The sequence below is a fragment of the Conger conger genome, chromosome 5, assembly GCF_963514075.1.
Source record: "Conger conger chromosome 5, fConCon1.1, whole genome shotgun sequence".
NCBI classification, from domain to species: Eukaryota; Metazoa; Chordata; class Actinopteri; order Anguilliformes; family Congridae; genus Conger; species Conger conger.
Window position 1 is genome coordinate 10,263,091 of NC_083764.1, and position 26,273 is coordinate 10,289,363.

Below are 26,273 nucleotides of genomic sequence, written 5' to 3' on the forward strand. Positions count from 1 at the left end.
ACCATCTGCTAAGCAACTATTGCCAGTATCTCTGAAATGTGCAAAGCAGATTCAGTTTCTGCAGTAGAGAGAACGGTTCTGGTGAAAACCAGATTTCCCCTCTTGTTTTCTTCCCACTCTTGGATGGAATACTCTTATGTCATGAGATCCTCACTCACATGTACCCTGACTCCTTCAAAAAACAAGACTTAGCCTACACTTTCCCATTATTATGAAATCACATTTTCTGAAATCTGTTGATTTCAGTCCTTCTCTGGTATTAAACAAGATCCATTTTAATGTTATTAATATGTAAGTAAAAAATATGAATGTAGAATGAGACTAGAAATTATTGCTGCTGAATTAAAAAGGATTTGCCTTTTCAAGTGTGGAAAAATAGTTTGCACAGTGCATAGTTATTTTGAGGTTCCTGTGCAAATCAAGGATCATGGGATGTAATGCCTGAGCAGTTTACTAAAAATTGTCATTTTAGGGATTTGTGTTAACTTGTTTTGAGCAGTTAGGCATAATAGAAGACTATGTTTGGTCCTCTTGTGCATTTAAACTTCTGAAATTAATTTGCATCACTCAGTGAATCACCCATTAACCTTAGTGGTTAGCCTCATAATGCTATTGGGCACAGTATTTAAATGTTCAGCAAACATTTATGTAAGTTGTTTAATTTACATAGTGACTAGTTCAATTTCTCATTGATCTAATGAGGAGAACACTATAGGATACCAAATGATTTTACATGTAAACATAGTTGTAATGATTAATATATCATAAAATGTAGGCCTGCATTCTCAAGAATGTGAGCACATTCCATTTAAAGCTACAACAATATATGAATTAGTTTAGCAATGAAATAGTCTTTCAAATGAGCCAACAAGTAAGTGCCATTGGTAACTGCAGTGCCATATAGGCCTATACAAGCAGGAGCCTACCAGTGGTTCATTTTTATCACTTGATCAAAAGATTTTATTTCAAATACACTTTAAAGTGCTTACAAAAATAACAATTGCTAAGAGGCATTCCAAAGAGACCAGATTTGAGGTTATAATAATGGGAAAGGCCTCGACAAGTAAAACAGCCACAGATTCTGAGTAAACACGATTCTGTGCCTGTATTTATGTATTTATTTGTTTCTTATTTGTTTATTTATTTACTAAAACAATGTGCATGTCTTATGTACTCGCTGTAGAAATATTAGTCTTTAATAAATCTATTTCCCTAGTAATCAATGAGAAATACTAAACCCGAATACATTACTAGATTCTGATTATGATGAGCTGCAGGTTTCCTGGGGACAATGTCCTCTGATCACACACATACACAAAAAAAATCTAGCATTTGATAAGCTTTTATTAAGGACATGAGCACAATTGGTAGATTAGGCTGTTATTGCAAGACAATTCGTAGTCAGCCATACAATGCTACAGAACAGAACTATACTATAAACTCTGCCACGGCACGATGTCTGACCCTGTAACGTTTTACAATTCAAATAGTATTTAGGCCTACTTGTGCAAAGCAATTGGCTATTTTAAGATGGCCTACCTCGATGTTCAGATACTTGCTTATCTGAAAACGTTAAAAGGCTACAATAAATGTGGGTGTGTGTGTGTGTGTGTGTGTCCGTCCGTACGAGTGTGTTTTTGTGCGTGTGTGTGTGGCGCAAGGGGGCGTATTGCTGAGGTATTGCATAAAAAAATACTATAATCTACTGTCAGTTATCTAGAATAAGCTATCCAATGTAATTAAATTAAGAATACCTTGAGAAAATAAAAATAAAAATCATTACATGTACGTAATTACCTTTTTAAATATTTTCTGCCACTTTAAACCTAACCTATAGCCTTTTCTGATAGCATTCGGAGCTGTATTGCACGCATCGTTAATTGTTTGGGAGCGTTGGAGTATTTGTGCCTTAGCGTGTAACCCTATTCGCAGGCCTACTCACTACAACTTTATTTGGCTACACAAAACTCGCTTATAGGACAACATGACATTTTCTGGAATAAAAGGCATACATTACCTATGTTTAATTTACGAATCTTCACATTGAGTTCCGGCCTACACCACAGGCAGCCAGCCCCCATTGCGCATTTCCCACAAATTAGACTGTTGCTATATAAAATATATTGCGTCAAAACCAGACGTTACTCGCTCCATACGTTGTGGGGTAGGTTACTTAATACGACTTTTATTGCTGCAGGTTTGCAGTCTGTGAATTCAATGGATACCTACAGTTTCCATTTTCAATTACCCTAACTGTAAGAATAGAGTGGCACTTTTACCAATGGGCCCCCTGAATCAGGCGTTATCCATTGCGCCATAATATAGGTCAATACAAAGGGGTGAGTTACAAAGCTTGTCTTACCAATGGTCGGGCCATCTGGAGAGCACTGCGTGTCGAATCTGTTTATAGAAGACACGCGTTCAGCAGACGACAGTCTTAAGTAACTGCGGCACGAGAGGGGATAAGGAGACCTCTGCTGACCTCAGATCGAATGCGCGTGGAAGAAACAAAACTGTCTAATGCATAAAATACAATAGGTGACAGCCATGACACAGAACAAAACATATAGCCGTCTACGACAGAAGCCTATACGCCAGGCCACAGACGCATAGGAAACCATTTGTTCTGCAGCAACTATTGAGATTTCAGGTTTTTACGTTGAAGGTTTTGCGTTTAAATGTACACGTCGTTGTATGCGATTGTTTGAGATAATTCCCGAATATAACTCTGGTTTGATCCGCTAAACTTCCCGGAGCAATAAAAATACGAACACAACAATAGACGAACGCTCCTCTGTAGTTCTAAAAAATATATATCGGCTACGCTATAGCACACAGATGCTGCGAATGCTGTTTCTTACACGCAGCCTTTTGTTTTGTCGTGCGTTGTTTTTAAATATTTACAGAAAATAATGAGAAAATAACAGTGTCACATAATAAATCAAAATGCTGCATTTTTGGGACTGGTGTGGGGGTGGGGAAAGGATGCACAGATGACGGGCCATATGGAGTCGTCCCATTTGGAATGGGTGTATTTGGATTCCCAATACTTTCCTAAGGTTTCTTGCTGTGTTAACAAAATATTTATTTGATGTGTTATTATCTGAGAAGGGAAATACATGATTGCGTGTATACACACACATCATCATCAGGTTTCATTAGGATATGTGTTATGTTGGGGCATCCTGCGATTTACGCACAAAACATGGCTAAGGTATGGCTTACTAAAGACAGCCACAGAGCGTACGCCCGCGTAAAACCACTGCACGATGGTAACATGAAAAATATACTGATTTCGTAAAATAAAAAATAAAATTTGTACAAATGTGCCCAAATGTGTGAAAAGGCACGTATTCACAACCCCAATGTAATCCAAAGATCATATTTACATGGACGTGCAATTTTGGTAAATGTTGATGCACGCATCAACCTGGATAATTTAAATGGCAATTGTGGATGCTATTAAAAAGGTCACCCTGCAATGTTCTGTTTTTAAAATCTAGGTATACAAGTCATATAATCTACTATTGTAACTACTGGGAACGTCAATGTTCGTAGTGTAGGGGAGATTGAGAATTGGACTGTCCCATTACAAGTCTTGTTGAGTAAACCGGCAGATGCTACATTTTCCTTCTGTATAATCCTCAGAAGAAAAGAGGATGAACAGCACACGGGGAGTACAGTGACCGCGATGAGGCTGGTTTTATGATAAACTGGGTTGCTCTCCTCCTCCCGTTCAGAGCGCTGCCTGCTTCAAGCCCTTTTACATGTCAGTCTCAGCTCTGCATCCAGGCTGTACATTTCAGCTCCTTTCCTCGTTTGCTATGTGTTTTTCGTATCCTTTTTTTGCACTAGCATTTCCTCTGACGGGCTCTGGTCCTTTGTAGTCCCGCAGATGAAAATACAGACTATAGGTTTTGGTTCTGGCTCACCCAAGGCACTCGTTTAAAATGTGCAGACTATAAGGCAAAATTCATTTTCTATGGAAGGATGTTTTTTTTTCAGCATCTTCAGCACTGGAGCAGACCTTCTTTGATATCTTAACCGGATGTATGGACTGATATTGGTTTTGGGGAAATGTTAGTTGATTGCAAAGACAAAGGAAAGACAGTTATGTAAGTTGGTCTGCAGTATTACATGCTGCAAGAAAAAAAGCGAATCAAGAATGTATTGTGGTTTGTGATTGTTGAGTATACCAGTATTTTACAGTTACGTTGCTAATATCCATCCAATTAAAATGATCTTAAAATCGGAGGGACTGTACCCCTAATTCATTTTCGCAGTTGGACAACGTCAAATTCGGAAAATTATTAAATGCATGTTGATTTTGTTTATTCATTTATTTATTTATTTATTTATTTATCTGTACTAATGCGGACGACTCAGTCTGTGATGCTTGCGGTGCGGTAGCTATTCTATTGGTCAATATGTGTGCTGTGCAAGCTTTGTTTCCTTTTTCTATATTTAGATATAGAATTTTCTGGAGAAACCATACCCCCAGTGATGCTCTGAACACTAGCAGGTTTGAACATCATTCTAATCAGGTTGTTTGCTTATCTGGCGAAAGGCTGTCTTTGAAAATTGTATCTTCCGTCTTTTTTTTTTTTCTCCAATGTGTAGCTTTTCTCCTCATGATGCAGGTGCTTTCAGCTGCCTCCACCTCCCAACGCACCCCACCCGACCCCCACAAAAGGGAGGGATGTCTCTGCTTTTGCCTAACAGTTTTTTTCCCCCTTCTCCTACCTCTGCTGCATTTTGCATGAGCTATCTAGGTCATTAGCATTTTAGCGTATGCAAGACTTGACAAAGCTGATGAGGAGCCAGATGGGCCCTCTTCTATTTTTTTGTATCACTTGGGAGTTGAGCAAAAGGACTGACTGCAGCAAGCCAGCGAGCGCTTTCTTTTTTTATTATTATCACTCGGGCCTTGCGCTGCACCACTACGGGATCGGGGCTTCCGCCGCATCCAAGGGAAATAAACACAAACAACCCCGTTCGAGCGATTACCAGAATAGGTAATGTAGAATCAGAAGACGCTTGTGATTTTGTACGCTTTCATTTTTTCTTTTTTTTTTTTTTGCTGCATTTTTATTTATTTATTTATTTATTTAGTATTTGTATGAATTTTTTTTCTAACCATTTATGGTAGGCTACCTGCATCAATTGCCTTTAGGTAACTAGTAGCTGATAACTGCATCTTTGACATTAATATCTAGGCTACTTTGTACCGCATGTACGGTTGCTACAATATGGTCGTACGCCAAACGGATAGAGGATTACACATTTTGGTGCAATATCGCCGCTTAAAGAAGGCTGTGGTTGTCATTATCAAGCACACGGCAGCTCTCTAGCTAGTCGCTACTACTTCTCTGGGTAAAATGGAGCGATGCGAGGACGAAAGACAGAAAGGGGGCCTGCCTCTCTTCGTGTTCACAGCGGACCTTGATTTAAATGTCCATACAATTAAGGCACGCGGTGAATGCCAAGAGAGATGGTAAATATCGTCGATATGACACGTTTGTAACCAGCCCGTGAAAGTGCCATGAATGACGAATATCTAAATTCGTGCTTATCTTAACATGCGCCTACCAAGTGAAACCTCTCCATCCTTACAGGTGAAAGGCAAATATTTCGGGGTTCTTTTGCGCGCCTTCGCGTGAAAGGCGCAATCTGTCAGTAGGTTACGGGACCAAAACTCCGCAGTGAATTGACTAACTAGGCTATTTTACTAAGGTCAAGTAAGCTGTCCTTTAGAACTATTTTCAATGAGGTATGGAATACGCATTCGTGTGTCATGCCAAGCAGGGTAGTTTAGAAGTGAATATCTCTACACGTCCATTTTAACTCTAAACAAAATGGGGACGCCTCTGTACATAGTCAACTTGCAATGAATCCGTTCATCAAAACAGTAGTATACAGACAAAAGCTAAGGTTAACCTATGCTATCCTAGTTGTTAACAACGATGTCTATTAGGACATCATGAATAGTGTGAAACATATTACATTCTTTGAACCGAATGGCAGAATGTGGAAAAATGGAAATGGGTCAGTTATATAATTTACGCAGAATGTGTATAGACTGCGCTAGTGAAGTTAAGTGGGACATCGCACCACTGCACCGGCAGGTATGAGCATAATTAGTGAACTTGTTCCTTTGCCTCTCAAAGTCGCTGCGGCCTAGTAATGGAATGTCAGATGTACATGAGGTGATGCTTGGGCAAAACTGTTTTAATTTTCTGTTCTTTTTTTAATGTCAATGTATTTATTTATTACTTACAGGTTCGGAAATAAACATGTAAGTTATTTAGCTTGGTGGTTTTCTGCAGTACCTGTGTTAAAATGGCACAAGGGCATTTTTAAAGGACGTTTTTGTGAACTGCGTGGATTCATTGCATATAGCATTAAGGGTAGTACATTATTGTATGCCCTAAAATGTTTAGGTTATGTTTTCTATATCAGATGATTATTGTAATCAATATGTTGGCAATAAAAATCATACTACTCACACAAATAGTATCAAGGACTTTATTTTCATTTAACTGACCTGCAGTAAAGGTAAATGCCCATGTTTGTGTGCAGATAATAACTGGATATCTGCAGTATGCGCAGAGTTAAAAGGTTTCTGGACTTGTTTGGAATCAAACAAACAGTGTGAATCATGCATTTCGTCATTTATACAGGGGGCACTCATTCATTTAGGTCCTTCAGTGGATTTCACAGAACGGAAAATCTTACATTTTAAACTTTCCCCAATATTCTAAGGAATATAAAACGTGGCAGACAATAAAACGCTCTGATAATTGGAAATACGAATCTACAAGTATAAGCGACACTCCATTAATATAGCAATTATGTTAGTTTCGTGCTTCAACTTGGCTTAACAAAACAAATTCATTGAAATGGTCCGCTGCAAATTTCGGTTGTTCCGTTATGCAGAGAATCTTATGGCACTGCAGATCGAAGGATGTTGAGCCATGTCTGGATAGATATGAGAAAATGAACTCTTCGATATACAGACATACCAATTTTGTTTACATTTTACACATAGGCCTTCAACTCCACAATGACCCTAGTAATGCTGCTAATTTGCAAATAGTTTTTAATATATAATTCAATATTTAATGCATTTTAAGAAACAGCAACACATCCACATTTTACAGTTTCACGTAGCCTATGTGCCACTGCAGAAAGACAGAGGAAGAGCAATGTTGTTTGCATTATCCCGTACTCCTACCGTTCGGTGTGTGTGTGTCTTAGTGTCACTGTTAAGTCGTGTTTCCTCCGAATTTACGCACACGGTGGTATTGTTGTTTGTGTTTACGTCAGTCAGATGAGGTGCAATATGACGGCATGGTTTTTAGAGACTGAAAAAAATATCTGCCCCATTCACGTTCTCTACCAAAGTGGAAACAAAATCGTGCCATTGTAGAAGGGTCCTTGGACAAAATCTATAATCCTATTTCTGAATTATAGTGGAAATATTTGATCCGTAGTAGACATAAAATAATATACTGCCAATAAGTCTAATACATATATTGTTACAATTACAATTGGAAAAAAGGCCATTGATTCCGACCTCTTTCATTTTCAAGGTCACGAATTAATTCGGTTAACCAAAGGGCTACATGACTTAAATCAAACCGAATAGAACGCAGAAGATTATATTCTTCTTTTTAATTGAGATTAAATAGAAAATTAAGTTAGTGATTTTGCCCTTACCGTTTCATAACCAATTCTATAGGCAACGCTTTTGTGCTGTCAAACCTAGTCTGTCCTCTGTTCCTTGATATTGCCTTTAGTGTTTCAGCAGATACACTTGAATGGAAGACCCCACTCATTATGTTTTGCAGTTGTGCAAATAACAGAATTATAGAAATTATGAACCGCTTTACTAATATCAAATTGTCACATTCATATTGTCAGTTATCACGAATCGTTATGCGCTTTCACAATATCGAGCAGATTCTGTCTCGAAGCATTTCAGATTCAAGTGATATTAAAACGTAGACTGTCTAAAAAGGATTTTCATTGTTTATGGCCCTTTGAGGAAGAAGCACAATTTATTTTTCACAAAACATATATTCCCTTTCCCATTCCTAATTTTAAAGGATTAAACATCCTTTTGGGAATATGTGTCCCCAGCGTATTGCCTATCTTTAGCTTTTGGAGTCTTTAACCTTCCTTTTCACGTATGTGGCCTGCAAAGGAACTTGCATTTGCTGTGTGTACGCAGAAGCAGATTAAAGTGCACGCTTTCATGCTATGGGTAAATGCACATTTGAAATTGTAATTTTAGTAGCCTAGCTCACAATAATAATTAAAATTGGTTTTACATTATTTTCAAAAACAAGGCATGAGAACGAGACCAATACCACTAGGCTATGTGTATAGTGCAAACGGCAGAACATCTCGCAATTCCTTGTTTTTGACAAATTAAAGCGTTGGTTAAATTGAAGAGTGAAAAATGGTTTAAATTCTGTTAAAATAACAGTAGGCTAATACAAAATTATTTCATTTTTTGAAATTAGTGCAAACTAATATCGAATCATCAAACTTCAAACAAAGAAAGCTGGTTTGTCAGTCCTGTAATTGTTTTATAATTACGAATTACGTGTGCTTTCTATCAAATGGCAATATCACGCAGAAGTGACATTACAGACTAGCTATACATATTTGAGGAGGTAATTTTTCATCGTGTCATATGAATATCACACCAAATTTTTGTTCATTAACACATAACTTAATTAGCACGGTGTTTCAACTATTTCAGGAAAGAATGAGCGTGGTTATAAATCAATATCTGAGATGTGTCCAATGAGGGGATCGAGGCTAACTGAGGACAACACAACTTAGATTAGATCAAATTGAACTCCAGCACTGCATTAATTTAGATAAGATTACTTAGAATTTATGGTCAGTTGAAAACCCTATGGGCTTCTCGTTCGGTCGTTCGGACATGGTTTTAAAATCCAAGAAGTCACAAGAGAATTTCTGTAGCCTAATTTAAACTGTCTGAACGCGAGTAATGTTTGGAATATGTGGTTTGGTCTATTTGCCTATATAGCACGTAGTATGTATTCGCATTCATAATTTATTACGTTTTTGTTAAACAGGTATAACCCATAACCAACTCAATGTCAAATACGGATAGTATTGCATAATAGTTTATGCAAGCAAATAAACAAAAATGGAAAAGATGAAAAGATTTAATTCAGAGCCTATAGACCCTCAATAACTATGGCTCGTTTAAGTATACTTTTTTGTCAGAATATATTATAATAGAAATTGCTCTATATTCGCTATTTTGGTGCACATCTGATGTTAATGTTGCTCAGTACACATTATACGCCTGTGTCGTTATACAGTATATTTGAACGACCTCGCACATATATTTGAGTTTTTTATGTCTCTTGAATGATGGAATCTGCATTTAGTAGACATGGCAGTTGACCACTTTGACCACCGGGTATAAGAAGGACGTGTGGGGAGGATTAACGGATGCCATATGGCCGCTTGCTAAACCTACATTAATAAAGATTAGCCATATTTAACATAGGCTACATATGCAACATACAGGTCTTGGAATATATGTAACATAGCATACAGTTCTCTGAATGGCACAAATGATTTATCTCTCTCTCTTTTACACACACACACACACACACACACACACACACACAGACACACACACACACACACACACACACACACACACCCTCCACCTCCAGGGTGAGTAGATGTTCTTCATCATAGCCTGAAACCCTAAGTCAGAGTGGATTGTTCGCTGCACTTGGGGCTCTCTGGGTGATGGCAGAATAGCAGTGAGCCCTGCTCAAACAACACTGTTCTGCTGCAGTGCAAGCATAGTTTACTGTGAACTATACTCCTGCAACAGAAGCCATCCCGTGTTAAATGTGATGAGGGACTAGTTCTGTACAATAAATCCACCCCATCAGATGAGAGATTTTACTAAAAAATAAATTAATATTCACTGTTCATCTCCATGAAAGTACAGAATGCTTTTTCAAAGGAAACATTGCTCTGAAAAAGATATTCTTGTCACCAGCTGGCTACTTTAAATACATTGTTCTTTTTGGAATAAAAGTCAACCAACAGAGGAGACAGGCATGGTGATGGCTGGTAAACAGTATGTCCAGGATCACTGTTGAAATTTCACACTGAATAAAGGAAGATTGTCGGTCAGGAAATCCAAGGCGACCAGCCGAGACAAGCTTGACCACCAGCTTTGTGCTTTTCTTGCCCAAGATGACCATTCTAGCCCAGGCTCTGATTTGAAATCTGGCTAACTTGGGTTTTCACCATGGTTCAGAATTACAATACAGTCAGCCTCCTATGACCAAATTCAATACACATAAATCGCCTACTAATCTGAATTTCCCCGAATTTCTTTCTTCTTCTTCTTTTTTATTTTATTTTTTGCCTTAATGCAAATGTTGGTTTTGCGCTAAAGAAATATCAGGTGATAAACACTTCTACTATTTTATGGAGAACAACTGTGAGGTTTTTGTAATAAGCAGGACACAAATTGGCACGGATGACTTATTTATATTAACCACAAGAGGGCACTGATTTGCTGAGCAGAGTTGCATATTTCTCACTTGCTTAAACAAAAAACAGTCAATTCTCAAAATGTGGTTGTATTGTTTGTACTTTGATCAACATACACTGAGCCTAAGCACTTGAATGTTATTTCACGTCGTAAAGAAAGCCACTAAATAGGAAACAAACAATATAAAGATCAAAGGTCAACTGTCAAAACACGCAACGTTAGTTCAAACTAACTGACAAATTCAAAATAAGACGACATCGAAGTAATATCGAGAGGGTCGACATATAGCCTACAATTAATTGTATTTTTCTGCCACACTGAGAAGGAATTATCGACAGACCACGACCTACATTTTTACAATCAAATACACATGAAATCAGTGCGTATTTAACCCTGTGCTGCTTTACAAAACTGATGGTCACGCTTTTCTCATACCGACTGCCCCATCGCGCGCAAAATGAACAAACAGGGTATGACAAATTGATGGGTTGTGTAAAACTAATCAATTTTATCGACATAATAAGGTCACACAATGACAGATACTTTTCCTGGCAGATTCGTTTTCATTAGCTTCACGGCGTTGTTAGCTAATGGCAAATGATCTCTCTGGATTTTGGTGACCTCACTCGAAATGTCTTTTCATTTTCGGTGACGTCAAAACTTCGTCTGATGACTTCACTGCCAGCACCCATGGTTGACACCTTCTCTGAAGAGAGAATGACCGTCAGGGCCAATACTTAAAAACATTTTTTTGAAGTATGTTTTATGAAGATGAAGTCATAGGCTATGTCCTCACAAATTTACAAATTAAAAGTACACTTCAATACCTAAAAACTGTGGCGTCAAATAAGCGCGTTAACGAGCGCTTGTACGAAGCCAAGATTCATACGTAGCAAGCAAGTGTACAAATGATCTAATATCTGCCAGCAACAATTCAGAAGCATTCATAAGTGATAGGCTGCTTACTTGCTACTTACCCAGATAACTTAACACTCACTCCTCCACTGGAAAACAACTTGTCATCTTATGCCATTCTTACACTGTCTGTTTTAGCATAATGTCGGTTTGTGCTATAGCTTATTCATATTTTTTGTGACACTTCTTGTTTTGTTTTGACAAAATCACTCATGCAGAAAAAAAATACGAAGTCATTAAATAGTATTTAATCTTTTTTTTTGTTGTTAATATACATTGTGTGTTGAAATAAGACCATACAATTAACAAGAGCTTCAGACATTCTAACACAGCGAAAATGAAATCTTGTATCGAAAAATCATACATTTTATTCGCTTCTAACACGGTGTTTATTTTACAAAAAGCTGCAGCAATTCACTCACAAGACATCTTTCACAGAGCCGTATTTATAGCCGTGAAAGTTAATTTTACCTGAGGTGCAAGCATGTCTATGACACCCTCCACTGCACAGACAAGACTTTGTTTTGTTTTAACTTTAGTCTCAAAGCTGTTTCAATACAGAGCTCCATCATCTTCGGAGAGAGGTTCATCTGAATGGAAAACACACTGACCTCTGGTAAAAATTCAACGGGGAAAAGTTTTGTGTAAAATCCTCGAAAACTGTAGATAGGAATGTAGACTGGGTTGGAACCTAATCTAACATTAAATGTGTATGTAATTAAAATGTTTTGTCTGTGTGTGTGAGACACATACACCACATTAACGTGAAACGAAAAATGCTTTTAAAAAAAAGCCAATATTTGGGTCCAAGATCAGCAACACTTGCTTACATCATTAAAATTGAAGGATGAGGCTTTTTGAAGTTTTCACTCCGCTGGCACAAAAGGCGTGTCTGGGTACAGACTCAGCGACCAATAGGAACACATCCTCTGGACATGACTGACAGCAGTGCAGGAATGGGGTCAGGGCTAAAGCGGTGTTGTTTTTGCGCAGTCCCATTATAAGAGCGTTATAAAGAGCCGGTTATGTGCCGCGTCACACGGTCGCAGAAACATTCGTTCGACAGGGACGGCGTATTCGAGGAGAAGCAGGGGGAGCTGGGAAGGCACGGTCCTCCAGGCTCAGTGGAAAGAGAAGCCCGTGGTGGGGAGTCCCCCGCACCACTGGCTCACGAACTTCAGCACGTCCTGACACTCTGGGCTGTGAGTGGTCTAGGGGGGACAGAGAAACACAGACACTGACCAATCGCATTCGGCGACCACGCAACACGGCAGACTCCAGCCGCGCTACAGTCTACAGGCAGACGCAGCCCCTTCAAGCCAATGAAAGGGCCCCATAATCAAAGGAAGCTGCGATATATGTTTGTTTTTCTGAGGAATCGCTGCATTCAGCCAGAGTCTCTCTATGGAATCCTGGGTCGGTATGAATCCTGCTTCTAACAACACGTAGGCGATAACAGTGTCATAACGGTGTGGAGAATAACGGTTTACGTAGTTACATAACCATTATGCATTACTCTGAATCGGGTACTGGACTCATAACTTTTCCAGGTGAGTCACTGTTGTTGCATGTAAAACAAACGACTGAAGATGCAAGCAGCGCTAGTCACTCTGGATAAGGCCGTCTGCTGAAGGCAAAGCGCTGCTCTCCAGTCGCCTGTGATCTCCCGTTTGCGATCGTTTCTCCAACGGCTTTCTGTTTTTGGCTCATCCGGCCCCCACGGGCGCCACGCTAAGCGGGAGCCGCCGGGCCTCAGATGACGCAAGAGGCAGAAACGAGGAGGGCACTGCCTCGGGGCGAGGTTTGTGTTCTCCGGGCCGGGCCTGCGCATGCCAAGCACGGCGTGCCGATCGATTCCCCATCAAACGAGCTTTTCCTCTGCAGCAGAAGCCCAAACAATAAACACCCAATAAAAGAATTGGGTCCAGAGTAAATGGGAGTGGGGTGGGGAGGAGAGGAGGGGGTGGGGTTGTTAAACTCAGTCGGAGTCGTACCGGGCCCACGGTGGCCCTGCAGACGCACGACGGCGAGTCCCTCACCTTCGTCGCCATGAGAAACTTATTCCACTCCTCCTTGTTGGCGGCCTTGCCGGGCCGTTTGAACTCGATCTTGTTCCTCAGCACCGGGTAGCCTGGGAGGAGAGGAGGGGGGGACAGGGGGACAGGGGTACAGAGGAGTTTGTGATTACTCCGTTCACACGCTGCCCGAGAAGCAATTAGCGGGTTCCGCGCGGCACGTGTGACCGCATCCCGTCTCCCCCGATCACAACACCGTCTGCAGGGACGAGCGAGAGATTCTCATCTCCTGTACCCCCCCCCCCACCCCCACCCCCACCCCAATCCAGCAGCATACACCCTCTCAACCCCCCCCTTCCCCCTCAGTTTAATTCCCCGCTCGTTAATGCAGATTCATCTCGGCCGGGTCTGTTCAGACGACACGCACGCCGGCGCTCCCAAGAGCAGAACAGCAGGACACGTCCAGCGCACACAGCAGGTCTCATACGGTCCTTCACTGTCCAAAAATGTCCCTTTCACTGCATATACGTGAACACAGGTGGGGTTTCCATCCGAATGTTTTCATGCAAATTTGAACCTTGTGCGCAAGTAAACCTGAGTGGAAATGCTGAAATATCAGAAAACCGTTTTTACACTTGGCAGAGGTGGAAAGCTGGCGTATGGATAAAGAGAAGACGCGGTGAAGGATGATGGAACCAGAATGATGATGAATGATGATGTGCAGAAAGCCCCAAAAAAAAAGGCGACTGGCAGTATTTTCATTATGTAATCCTCTTGTGCCCTCTTCAGAATAATCACATGTGGAAAGTAGATGTAGATACACACTGATTCGCATTTTCTTCTGCCAACTTTTCAGAAGAATTTGATGAACATTCGCAAAAAATTTGGATGGAAACTTATTGCGTCTCTCCTACTGTGTACATTTAATATAAATGTCTCATTGAATAAATACGTCTATATCTATTGCCTCTCATTCAGTATATCTCATTCTGTTTGCATAAAAATGTGTAAACTGGTTCTAGCTGTTACACAATATTGCTCATATAAGGCCTGATTTACTAAGACCCTTAGCACGTGCACAAAACCAATAACATGGCCCATGATTGGTGATGGTATTTGCTTTGCACCAATCATTGGTTGTGTTATTAGTTTTGCATGCGCTGTGTGCTAAAGGTCTTAGTAAATCAGGCCCATAGAGCATGTCACTGTGGCTGAGCCTGGTCTGGGTGTTTGGGCCGGGGCAGGGGGCCGGGGCAGAGGGCTGGGGGCAGAGGGCTGGGGGCAGAGGGCAGAGGGCAGAGGGCAGAGGGCAGAGGGCAGGGGGCAGGGGGCAGAGGGCTGGGGCAGGGGGCTGGGGCAGAGGGCAGAGGGCAGAGGGTTGGGGCAGGGGGCAGAGGGCAGAGGGCAGAGGGCCGGGGCAGAGGGCAGGAGACAGGGGGCAGAGGGCCGGGGCAGGGGGCAGAAGGCGGAGGGCGGAGGGCGGAGGGCAGGTCTCGGTCTCTCACCCGTGATGAGGCAGGGCAGGGAGCGGATGCCGGTGCTGGGGGCCAGGAGGGAGCCCTCGTACGTGTCCCTCTCGTCTTTGGGCAGGACCTGCTCCACACGTTGGTCCATGGACACGGTCAGGACCCAATCCCGAATCTCCTCGCGCCTGTCCTCCTGTGGGCCGAACAGAGACTTCTCAACACCCCCCGTTTTTTCCCCTATTCACCCCCGATATCAGCCTCGCTCTTACCGTTTCCCATTTCCCCCTATTCACCCCCTGACCTTCGACCCCAGCCTCGCTTTCACCATTTCCCCCTATTCACCCCCTGACCTTCGACCCCAGCCTCGCTTTCACCATTTCCCCCTTTTCACCCCCGACATCAGCCTCGCTACCGCCGTTTCCCATTTCCCCCTACTCATCCCCTGACCTTTGACCTCCGACCCCAGCCTCCCTCTCACCGTTGTCACCATTTCCCCACATATTAGCCAGGAAACCAGTTCACTAGGCCTACGCCAGTGAAATTAAAGCCCAAAGACAAATCAATAATCACTCATTACGCCTGCATCATCTCTGTGAAAACACTTCTGAATCAATCGCCGCGACTCAACACTCGGTACTACACCTTCCAATTACCAAGCTGTGGGAAAAAAATATTTAATGAAATTTGTTCTTACAGTAACATGCTGCTTGGCGGGCAGGGGGACCTCAAAGGGGATATCTGTGTCCTGGAAGTCTGTGTGATCCAGGGCGTCCAGATTGCCTTCCTCGATCCCCTGCAACAAAAGATTTGTGATTGAAACTAGGTGTTAATAAAGATTTTTCTCTTGCTTTATCTACCATTCCACCTTTGGGACTAAGTCCTAATCTTTGACATCTTTTTTGACAGTTTTTTTTCTTTCTTTTTTTTAACCGCTAGAATGATGTCTCAAGTTGATGTTTCCAACACAACTTGTTAAAATGTTATATTCAGTCAAACTGGCAGGTCATTAATGTGTGCACTTGTATACTAATTCAAATAATGAGAAGAAGAAAATGAATTGAGAAAAGAAGCTCTTTCACTTACATCACAAAGGTCCAGGAAGCGATTCAGAAAGATGAAGGCCATGTTCTCCCAGCCGACTTCCTGTGTGCAAACAAACAGGAGCGCACGGCCATCGGCCAGACGTTCACCTCAGAAACAAGCTTCAGTTTAGTCTAGCAGATCTTTTCTTCCTTCAGAAGAGACGTCACGACAAACAGAGTTCCTCAAGTGTCTGGAAAGGGCACTGGGTGGGCGAGATTACTCAGAGAATTTCACTGTTTCCCTCAGTGGGTTCATTGGTAAACAGGCAGAGGGTTTCAACGGGCCTAAATGTCCCCTTCCCTCCCTGCCTCCCTCCGTCGCTCCCTCCCTCTCTCACAAACACACACCCAAGGCCTGGATCAGACCCCGCTCTTCCAGGTGGTCTCCCCCATACATGACTTACCTTAGCGGACAGCCCCGCCTCGTAAAAGGCCTTGTCAGCTGGAATGAGGTCCGTGTGGCGGAGGAGGGAGATGGAGAGCTTGGCAGCTACTGTGTCCTGCATGAAGGGGGGGGGGGGGGGGGGGGGGGATTAAAGGGGGTCAGGAAGAGGGGTGAGGTCCTCGCACCTCAGTGAGGTCTCCGCTTAACCTGCCTGATTGGCTGAGCTCTCCCCTTGACCCGCCTGATTGGCTGTAGCACAAAGTTCAAGCAAGATTGAGTTCTCCTTCATTGGGCGGCAGTGTAGTACAGCAGTTGGTGAACCGGACTCAAAGACCGCTGGCTTGATTCTCAGCCATTGTACCCTTGAGCAGGGAACTAGAGCTGAACTGCTTCAGTAAAATATCCAGCTGGATAAATGGACTGAATATTTAATCTGCGTAAGTCTCTCTGGATAAGAGCGTCTGCTAAATTAAAATTTTATCAGAAAAAACATCACTACATAACAGATATGATGAAAGATTTGGTTTTTTTTACACAAATGAGGAATCCACAGACATACTTACACACAAACACATATGCAATAAATAGTTACATACAAGATTAACATGGTAATGTGCTAACACGCGTGAGTAATTAAAGTCCTGATTAAACCTGTCGATTCCTGACCACAATGCTTAAAAGCTTAGTAAAAACACAGTTGGTGTCTTTTGGTTTGCCTCTGAGGCTGAGGTAGATTAACGGTAAAGGTAGATGAACGGTAAAGGTAGATTAACGGTAAAGGTAGATTAATGGTAAAGGCAGATTAACGGTAAAGGTAGATTAACGGTAAAGGTAGATTAATGGTAAAGGTAGATAAGCGGTGAAGGACAGGCGGGGCAGTGCCACGCCCGCACACGCACAATGGACCCACCAGTTGCTGGGCGCTCTTGGCGGCCGAGCGTGCGGCGCAGTAGTGTGAGATCAGCAGCATCTGCTCAAACTCCTCGTGCGCCGGAGAGTTGGCCTCCGACGTCTTCACCAGGTTCTCACACTGCGAACGGAGAGAGAGCGGCGTCAACCCACAGACCAGCCTGTAGCCTTGTGCAGGGATCAGCCTGTAGCCTAGTCCAGGGATCAGCCTGTAGCCTTATGCAGGGATCAGCCTGTAGTCTAGTGCAGGGATCATCAAATCACAGTTCTCCTGGGGCCTGGTTTTCCCACCCTCAGGTGTGAAGACAGTCTGGCCAATCAGTAGCACTAATCGTTCAGCTAATTACCTGCGAGAAAAGAAAACCAGGGCCGGATTTGGATTCAGGGTCCAGATTTGATGATTGCTAGCCTAGTGGCTAAGGTGCTTGACTAGGACAAGCTTCAGTGTAGCCACAATAAGATCAGTGCAGCTGTTGGGCCCTTGAGCAAGGTCCTTAAACCCACATTGCTCCAGGGAGGATTGGCTCCTCCTAATCAACTGTAAATTGCTTTGGATAAATGTATCAACTAAATAACTGCCCTGTATTCAGGTGTCAGAGAACACAAAAGCAAGGCCTGAGGCTCTAACTCTTCAGCTATGTAAATGAGACCACGCCTCGGTCTGTTTTTCGTCAGCTCTTGCGGCCCACCCTCAGACCCCCCCCACGCCCTCACCAGCAGCAGCAGGACGTCCCGCAGGTCCGCCCACATTCGGTACGCCTCCGCCCCCTCCCTGCCCGGCAGGTTGAGCAGGTCCAGGAACATGCGCTTGTAGATGTTGAAGTTCTGAGGTCACCAAAAGAGAGAGGGATGCGCATTCTCACAATCGCTTCAATTCAATTTCAATTTCAGCTTCATGTTTAATGAGACACTCTCTCTCACACAAAGAAGCTTTACAGGACAACAGGTGAAGTGAAAAACTGATAATGGGAGTAACAGCGAATCTATTCGGCAAATAATGATAGTGGTTGGGCAGATCATGGTTGTGTTGTGTATTAGCTGGTACTCAGGGGTGGAGTGAAGGAATGTAATTGGGAGGAGGATCTAGGTCAGTGCTGCCCAACCCTGTATCTCGGAGATCTACTGTCCTGTAGGTTTTCACTCCAACCCTAACAGAGCACACCTCCTTCAACAGCTAGAGATCTCGTTCAGCTGCTAATTAGCAGTATCACTTGCGCCAAATCAGGGCTTAAATGAAAACCCGCAAGACGGTAGCTCTCCAGGAATGGGGGTGGGAACCACTGATCCAGGAACTCACCTGGGGATTGGCCGGGGCCCCGTGATTGATGTAAAGACTCAAGACCTTCTCCGACTCCGCCTCTTTGATCAGATGGGTCGCATACAGGGCGATGTATTTGTGAAGGATCTTGAAATTCTAACAGAAAAAAAACAATGTAATGAGAAAAATGTTCATACAAAATGCTAATAATAACCAGCCAAAGGACCGTAGATTGCAACAGAGGTCGACAGGAAGGCAGAGGTACCTGTTTAGCCGCCGTCTCAATGCACTTGTCCCATTGGCCTCGTTCGGCGTACATATCGAGCGCTGCCATAACGTCCACTCCTACCAGCTGGCAACAGAGAGGAAACAAGAGAGAGAGATTGATGTCGGCATAGCAACGCTCTATACTCATAGCAGATGAGGTTTTATACAGACTGTGGGAGAGAAACCGTTGTTGATCCATTACAGACTGTTGTTGCACTAAGTCGACGGGGGGCATCTGCTCATACAAAACCCTGTTTCTGAGGATCTACCATACTGTAGTTTTCACCTCAACCCAAACAAAGCACACTTCATTCAAGAGCTAGCGCAGGGCTGCCCAACCCTGTTTCTGCAGATCTACCATCCAGTAGGTTTTCACTCCCGACTCTAACAAAGCACACCTCATTCAACAGCTTGAGCAGGGCTGCCCAACCCTGTTTCTGCAGATCTACCATACCGTAGTTTTCACCTCAACCGAAACAAAGGCTGGGCAGCCCTGCTCTAGCTGTTGACTGAGGTGAGCTTTGTTTGGGTTTGAGGTGAAAACCTACAGGAAGGTTAACTGAAAGGAAGCCACCGCAGGAGGAGGTAAGTCTGCGTCCACCAGAGGGCGCCGGAGGACTGGTGGCTGTGGCACAGAAGCGCTAGCCTTGTCCTGACCCCACAGCTGCTCATGTTTCTGGTCATGATCAATCTCTCCAATCAGTGTTTGGTTTGTGTGGAGCAATTTACCAACTGGCTCTCGTAAAACACTCCACAGTGCACATTCCCCGACGGGAATAAAAAACCCGCCATCTGACCGACGGTCTGGGATCGACTCCAGACTGTGTCAGCTCTGAGTATGGCCGTTAGTGTCTGCATGGTGACATATATTCAGCGCTACTGCTGCCAGTGGCTAGGGATCTGCATCTCGCTGCTATCTAGCGACCCCTGCTGGTCGATTGGGCGCCCGCGGTCTGCATGCTAAAGCTGTATGTGAAGCATCTTCTTTGCCCCGTGTCTGTCAGTTCGGCTCATGGGCTGCTGTGTTAAAAGCCAGCAGCCAGCAGCATCATGTAATTTTGGGGAGAATGTGTGCCTGTCTACTCTCTCCCACACTGGCTACAGAGACGTGGCAGTATAGAATTAGACATTCAAAATTGGGGAGAAAATAGGGGAAGAATCTGGAGTGCATTTGTTAGCTTGTATGTAGCTGCACAAGGAAGGTTTGGGCAGTGTGAAACCACAATGGTTTAACCCTTAGAACTTTTTTGGAATGATTTTTAAAAGGATTCAGGATTCATTGTTTTCAGGTACAGGTACAGTGTGACTGTGAGTCGAGATTGTTACACCAGCATCGGAATACTCAGTTAATCATATTCTAATCACATACTTGTGATCTTGCACTTTACAGGGTAAAAAAATTCTGATTTGTTCCCCCAGTGACGAGAAACAATGAAGAGCACACAGACAGGAACTTGAGGCATGAATTCCTTTCAGGCCGCTCCAATTGATGGCTACCTTTCTTTTGAACTGACAACACATTAAGACGTATAATGTCGAAAGTACAATGGCATACTTACCGAATCTACTTTGCCCTGGTTCTTCAAGTGCTCCTTGTACTTCTGATCCACGTATTCCTCAAACCTACAAACAGAGGCGTCAGGACTCCACACAATAGAACCACAGGTCTTTGTGCGGCACACGGGCAGTTCACAGGGATTCAATGCCCCTCGCATCCGTGCAGTCTGATGTCTGTCCGCTGAAAAAGCCCTCAGTTTCACCATCTTATCGTGGAGAAACCTTAAAGTGGTCTGGGCTGCACACCATCTAGACTGATTTCCTCTTTCTTTCCCCCTTCCATCTCCCCGAGCAGGCGAATGAATGGAGAAACGCGACAGAGTAAATCTGACGCCCTATCTCTGCTCATCTCCTTATCAGCATTAGCCTTGTCGCTCGGGTAAAAACTGATATGGGGAACTCTCGACGTCCTCTCAGAAACAGTGCGGCCGAATCCCTGACTCCTCACTCTCCAAAACCTGCCGTCACGCCCGAAGCCACCCCGCCCCCCCCCCCCCTCCCCCAATTCTACAAAATTGAATTTGGGCACAAAGGGTTTATTTATGATATCTGTTTGGTCTAAGGTCTGACTGAGGCTGTAGCGGGCCTCCAAGTTTTGCAACTGTCAGAGGCATCTCAAAGTCCTCCCTACTCAGTGCCGTGAGTAACCTCCTGGACCGTGTGTGCAATGATATGCCCATCTATCTAATGATTGCTGCAAAACCGGTACCACGGCCACTCGTGGCACGGTGGCACAGTGGTCAGCACCATCGCTTCATAAGGAGACGGTCCTGGGTCTCGGCCCGATCGTCTCTGAGTGGAGTTTGCATGTTCTCCCCGTGTTCGTGTGGGTTTCCACCGGTTTCCTCCCACACCGAAAGACCGGGAGCTGGTCCCTGGGTGCCAAACTGTGGCTGCCCACTGTACCCAAGTAGTTAGGATGGGTCAATTGGAGAGGACAAATTACCCCACAGGGTTCAATAAAAGTATATATTATATCTGATCTTATCCCATTCTTACAGTGGGCCCTAGAATTATTGGCAAAGGTTTTGCACATGCGAAAGGTCTTAGTAAATCGGGCCGTGATGCAGAACCCGCTCCAGCGCTGGCGTAACGGCACAGCTGAGGCGGTAACACTGCATTAGCGAGCCGCAGCCAGGGGAGGGCTTGCAGGATCACGCCCGCCCGTGGGCTGTGCCCCCTCCACCGCCGGCCGACGGCCCTGCGGACTCACACGCACAGGGAGGCGCTCAGCTGTGGGGTATAATGGAGACCGGAATATTGAGCGGCGAAAGAGTGTGGGGAACAGGCGGAGGCCTTGTCTAGACAGCTCCTGTGCGTCACAGAAGGAGAACCTGGAACCGCAGAGGGGGAGGGGGGGGGAGGGGGGGGTGGGCGGGGGCGGTCTCCTGGTCGTCACGGCGAGCGCCGGCTCCGATCCTCAAGGCCACGCCATTGTCCCAGGCACCATACAGGGGGAGGGCCTCACCTTGGATCCAGTTCCTTGGCGACTCTTTTGGCTTTGTTCCATTCTTCTCCCTGGATGAAAGCGTCTATGGCCTCCTTAATGAGGTCCAGGTTGATGTACAGTTCGGCTGCCTGGGGGAGGGAAAATTAAACACAAAACACACAACAAAAAAAAATGAAGAAAGAAACCCATTTTCATATTTCAATAGGGAAGAGGGGAGTTAAGAGTGTCGGAGAATAGCTACGGGCCTGTTCGTCTTTGTTCAGCGATGATTCCAGCTACTTAACTTGCTGCTTTCTCCTTGGCCTACACAGAGCCACACCCTTCAGCGCACAAAGACCGCCAGGCACCAATGTTTGCCTGTTTTCCTTCCACTCCCTCCTCTTTCCGAGGACCTTGACGGGGTTATAGACGCGGGGGATGGAAGAACAGGACAGAGCCCTGCGGTCAGCTCTCCCGGCTGCGTCCACCGTCTGGGGCTCCCCGTTAGCGGGGTTAGCGGCTCGCACAATGGAGCACAGCAGACGCGCTGCTTACCGCTAGCAGCCGCCGGGACTGAACTCAGCTGAATATCGCTCTGTATCTCACTGTATCACCCGAATTATGCACTGCAAAAATAACCATCTTTATAAGCGTTTCATTCCAGTAATAAGATTTTTTTTTTTTCTTCTCTCAAGTACAAAATATTATCTTGTTTTACATTAAAGTCTGCTTGACAAGTGAAATTTGCTTACCCCATGGGCAAATCTTGAAATGAGTCATACCTCATGCCAATATTTTTGTCTTATTTAGCAAAAAAACAAAAAGAAACAAGATTTGAATTGTCCATATATGACTAAAATACTTGTTGAGATTGACTTTTTTTGGTTTTGCGGTGCAGATGGTCCGTTTACTGCGAGACCTGACCACCAGACCTGAATTCACCTCACAGTACGCAGCGAAATAAGGCTCAAACTCTCACTGCGTCACCTGCCTCATAGAGAGAGCTGCCTTCTAGCAGAATGATGCTTCCTGTGAAAACAGGTTCTACCTTGCGAGGCGGGGAGGCGTTGTGTCAGTGTGGAGCAGCACAGGGACGGTTGTCATGGGGACAGCGGTAGTTGGGACGGTTGTCATGGGGATGGCGGTCGTTGGGATGGTCGTGACGGGGACAGCAGTCGTTGGGGCGATTGTCACGGGGACGGTTGTCATGGTGACGTCAGTCGTTGGGACACTTGTCATGGGGACAGTGGTCGTTAGAAAGGTCCTCATGGGGATGCTGGTTGTTGGGGTGGTAGTTGTGGGGACGGCAGTTGTTGGGACACTTGTCATGGGGACGGTGGACGTTGGTAGGGATGTCAGGGCGGGCCGCTGGCTGAAAGACGGGGGGTACAGGCACAGTAGTTTTGGGGTCACGTACCGCACTGTGTTTCCTCAGCTGCACCAGCCGAGGCCCCACGGTCTGCACCACCTCCGCCGCCCGCTCCTGAGACAGGAACTTTATGGCCAGGTCTGCCGCCTGAGAGAGGGGCCGAACACACCAGTCACCTGGGGCCACCACTGACCGGTCAACAAACACATGCATATACACAAACACACATGCATATACACAAACACACAAAAACACACACACACACACACACACACACACACACACACACACAGAAACACATATAAACACACACACACACACACACACACACACACACATAAACACTCACACATGCACGGACACGCACAGACACAAACGCACATACAATGACTTAAACAAAAATGTACACACATTCAATAAATAAGTGGCAACCAACCCTGCTTATAGATATCTACCACCCTGAAGGTTTTCATTTCAAACCTAATTTGGAACATCTGATTCCACTAATAACAGCTAGGCGATCTCTAGCTGTTGCATGAGGTGCGGAGTGAAAAGCTACAGTACGGTAGATCTGCAGGAACAGGGCAGGGTAATACTGCACTGAATAAGGTTACCTTCATCCAGCACTTCTCCAGCAGGGGCACGTTGGAGGTGTCCTTCACCTTGAGGTAGCACTCCACCGCCCGGGCGTACTCCCCGGACTGCTCCCACTCACGCGCCTGCTCCACGATGCCCTCCACACCCCTGTACGAGCCAACCACAGCCACTGTTACTGAGTTACTGTCTGTACCAGCCAACCACAGCCACTGTTACTGAGTTACTGTCTGTACCAGCCAACCACAGCCACTGTTACTGAGCTACTGTCTGTACCAGCCAACCACAGCCACTGTTACTGAGTTACTGTCTGTACCAGCCAATCACAGCCACTGTTACTGAGTTACTGTCTCTACCAGCGAACCCCAGCCACTGTTACTGAGTTACTGTCTGTACGAGCCAACCACAGCCACTGTTACTGAGTTACTGTCAGTATGAGCCAATCACAGCCATCATCACTCACACTTATTGTCATTACTAACAAAGACACAAGTGGGCTTTCCGTCCAACCATCCAATGATCTACGATCACATGCTTTATGCTTGAAATGAGAAAAAACGAGGTGGATAAGTTTGCATATCAATAAAGAGATTATGCAATTAAGCATTTTTTTGTATTTTTATTATGCGACGCTGATCTAAGTCACATGCTTTCTCTCCACAAAGCCCCAGAAAAGGGCAGCTGGCACTTGATTGCATAACCATATTGTGCCCTCTTCAGAATATTCGCATAACAGAATAGTCTCATTCGCATTTTCTTTAGCCCAACTTCTCATGGAAATTTGCGCAACATTTGTCAGTACAGACAGTGCCAAAGTGTCACAATAACATCGTTTAGGTAACTTGTTCACTTGTACAATGACATTGACTTGATCTCCTGATTCTCTCTGTGGCACAGTGCACAGACAGATGTCTGGCCAGGCACTGCCCTGACCTGTACTCCAGTGAATGCATGCAGTTAAGAGACAGACTGAGAGGACACAGTGGTCATCGGCAAGTCTGAAAAAGTTGCGTCCAAGGTTGCCACAAGGCTGAATAGAGCAAACATTTCCCATTGAATCCCTGTGCCACTGAATGCTCACTGTTCTGCTCCAGCACAAAGGACATAACCTTGTGATTACAAAGGCTAATAAAGTTACAGAGGGAGCGAGTGAGAACGCCCGCGCATGTCACGGAGTGCACCGCTACGAACCGCTACCCAACCCGCGCGCGAGACCGCGCCAAATCGCTCTCTTTGATGTGCTCCCAAAAGTCATTAAAAAGCGGAGAATTATCTGCGGAGACCGACTCGCCGTTTGCCCGCATGCACACTAATGAGACTCTCGTTGCGAACTCAATTCAGGAAGAAAAAAAAAGCCGGCGAGGTTTTAATGAAGGATCAAGCGAATGAGCGCACGTTCTGCTGGGGCAGCACGATCGGACTGAGAATGCTGCCGCAAGCGTTTAATTAAACTATACTACACCATACCATACTATACTATACACTGACTTAGTCTGATAATCAGACTTAAAATCTTATTTATTTTCCTCTCAAGTACAAAATATTACCTTGTTTTATGTGACTGTTATAGTACATACCCAATCAATTGGCAAATATTGTCATGAGTCAAATGATTGACCAAATTTTACTGGTACAGTGCAACAGGTCTGTGGATGTTACAACTGGCATTATCCTTCACACCCCGCAATGCTTTACTGCACTAGACCATACCATACCACACCATACTATACACTGCAAAAGAGTATGTCCCAATAAGTGTTTTAGTCTTATAATGAGACTTAAAATCGTATTTATTTCCTCTCAAGGATAAAATATTACCTTGCTTTATGTTACTGTTAATTGGTACACATCTTGTAACCAAAATAAAATACAACATTTAATTGGCAATATGTGTCTTATTTAGCAAAAAAAAATATATATATAAATAAGTCCAGATTTAAGAGTAAAATACTTGTTGAGATTGGCATATGTGTTGGCTTTAGCAGTGTAGGTCCTAAAGACAGCAGTGGGGGCCCTGTCTCTGTCTCGTCTCAGGGGCCTGAGAGTGGAGGGTCTCTCACCGGGACCCCTTCTTGGCCTCCCTCTCGTATTCGTCCTGCAGCGCCCCCAGCTTGTTGGGGACGTACTCCTTACAGATGCGTATGGCGTCGCTCCACATCTCCGCTTCCTGTGACGGAGAAAGCACTTCCTGTGACCCGAATCCATCAGAGCCCATCCACCCCGACCAACTCTCCAATAACACTTCACCCGAACCGCTCGCCGTAAGGCTGACATAACACCGTCATACACATGACATAACAGCTGTCACAAGATGGCATAACAGAAAATGTCATTTTACGTCAAATGATATAAAACTGTGAAATTTTTAACTTCATTTTCTGACAGTAACATCTATCATAACATTTACTGATAAAAGTATGACAGTATCCCCAGGAAATTCATGTTAACATGCGTTTT

The 26,273-nt window shown here is 44.3% G+C and overlaps 1 protein-coding gene across 1 annotated transcript in view; it reads right to left on the reverse strand.

The window, feature by feature from the left end:
• Positions 1-11,718: 11,718 nt before the first annotated feature.
• Positions 11,719-26,273, reverse strand: part of ift172 (intraflagellar transport 172) — a 40,440-nt gene continuing 25,885 nt past the window's right edge. The window contains exons 34-48 of the mRNA XM_061241899.1: positions 25,877-25,983; positions 23,837-23,966; positions 23,271-23,369; positions 21,893-22,002; positions 20,427-20,490; positions 18,866-18,952; positions 18,640-18,756; positions 18,057-18,167; positions 17,344-17,463; positions 16,453-16,548; positions 16,050-16,109; positions 15,661-15,759; positions 15,006-15,159; positions 13,525-13,616; positions 11,719-12,696 (exon numbers count right to left, since the gene is read on the reverse strand). Of these exons, the coding sequence (XP_061097883.1) occupies positions 12,607-12,696; positions 13,525-13,616; positions 15,006-15,159; positions 15,661-15,759; positions 16,050-16,109; positions 16,453-16,548; positions 17,344-17,463; positions 18,057-18,167; positions 18,640-18,756; positions 18,866-18,952; positions 20,427-20,490; positions 21,893-22,002; positions 23,271-23,369; positions 23,837-23,966; positions 25,877-25,983 (1,536 nt within the window). The 3' untranslated portion in view covers positions 11,719-12,606. The remainder of the gene's footprint in view (positions 12,697-13,524; positions 13,617-15,005; positions 15,160-15,660; positions 15,760-16,049; positions 16,110-16,452; positions 16,549-17,343; positions 17,464-18,056; positions 18,168-18,639; positions 18,757-18,865; positions 18,953-20,426; positions 20,491-21,892; positions 22,003-23,270; positions 23,370-23,836; positions 23,967-25,876; positions 25,984-26,273) is intronic.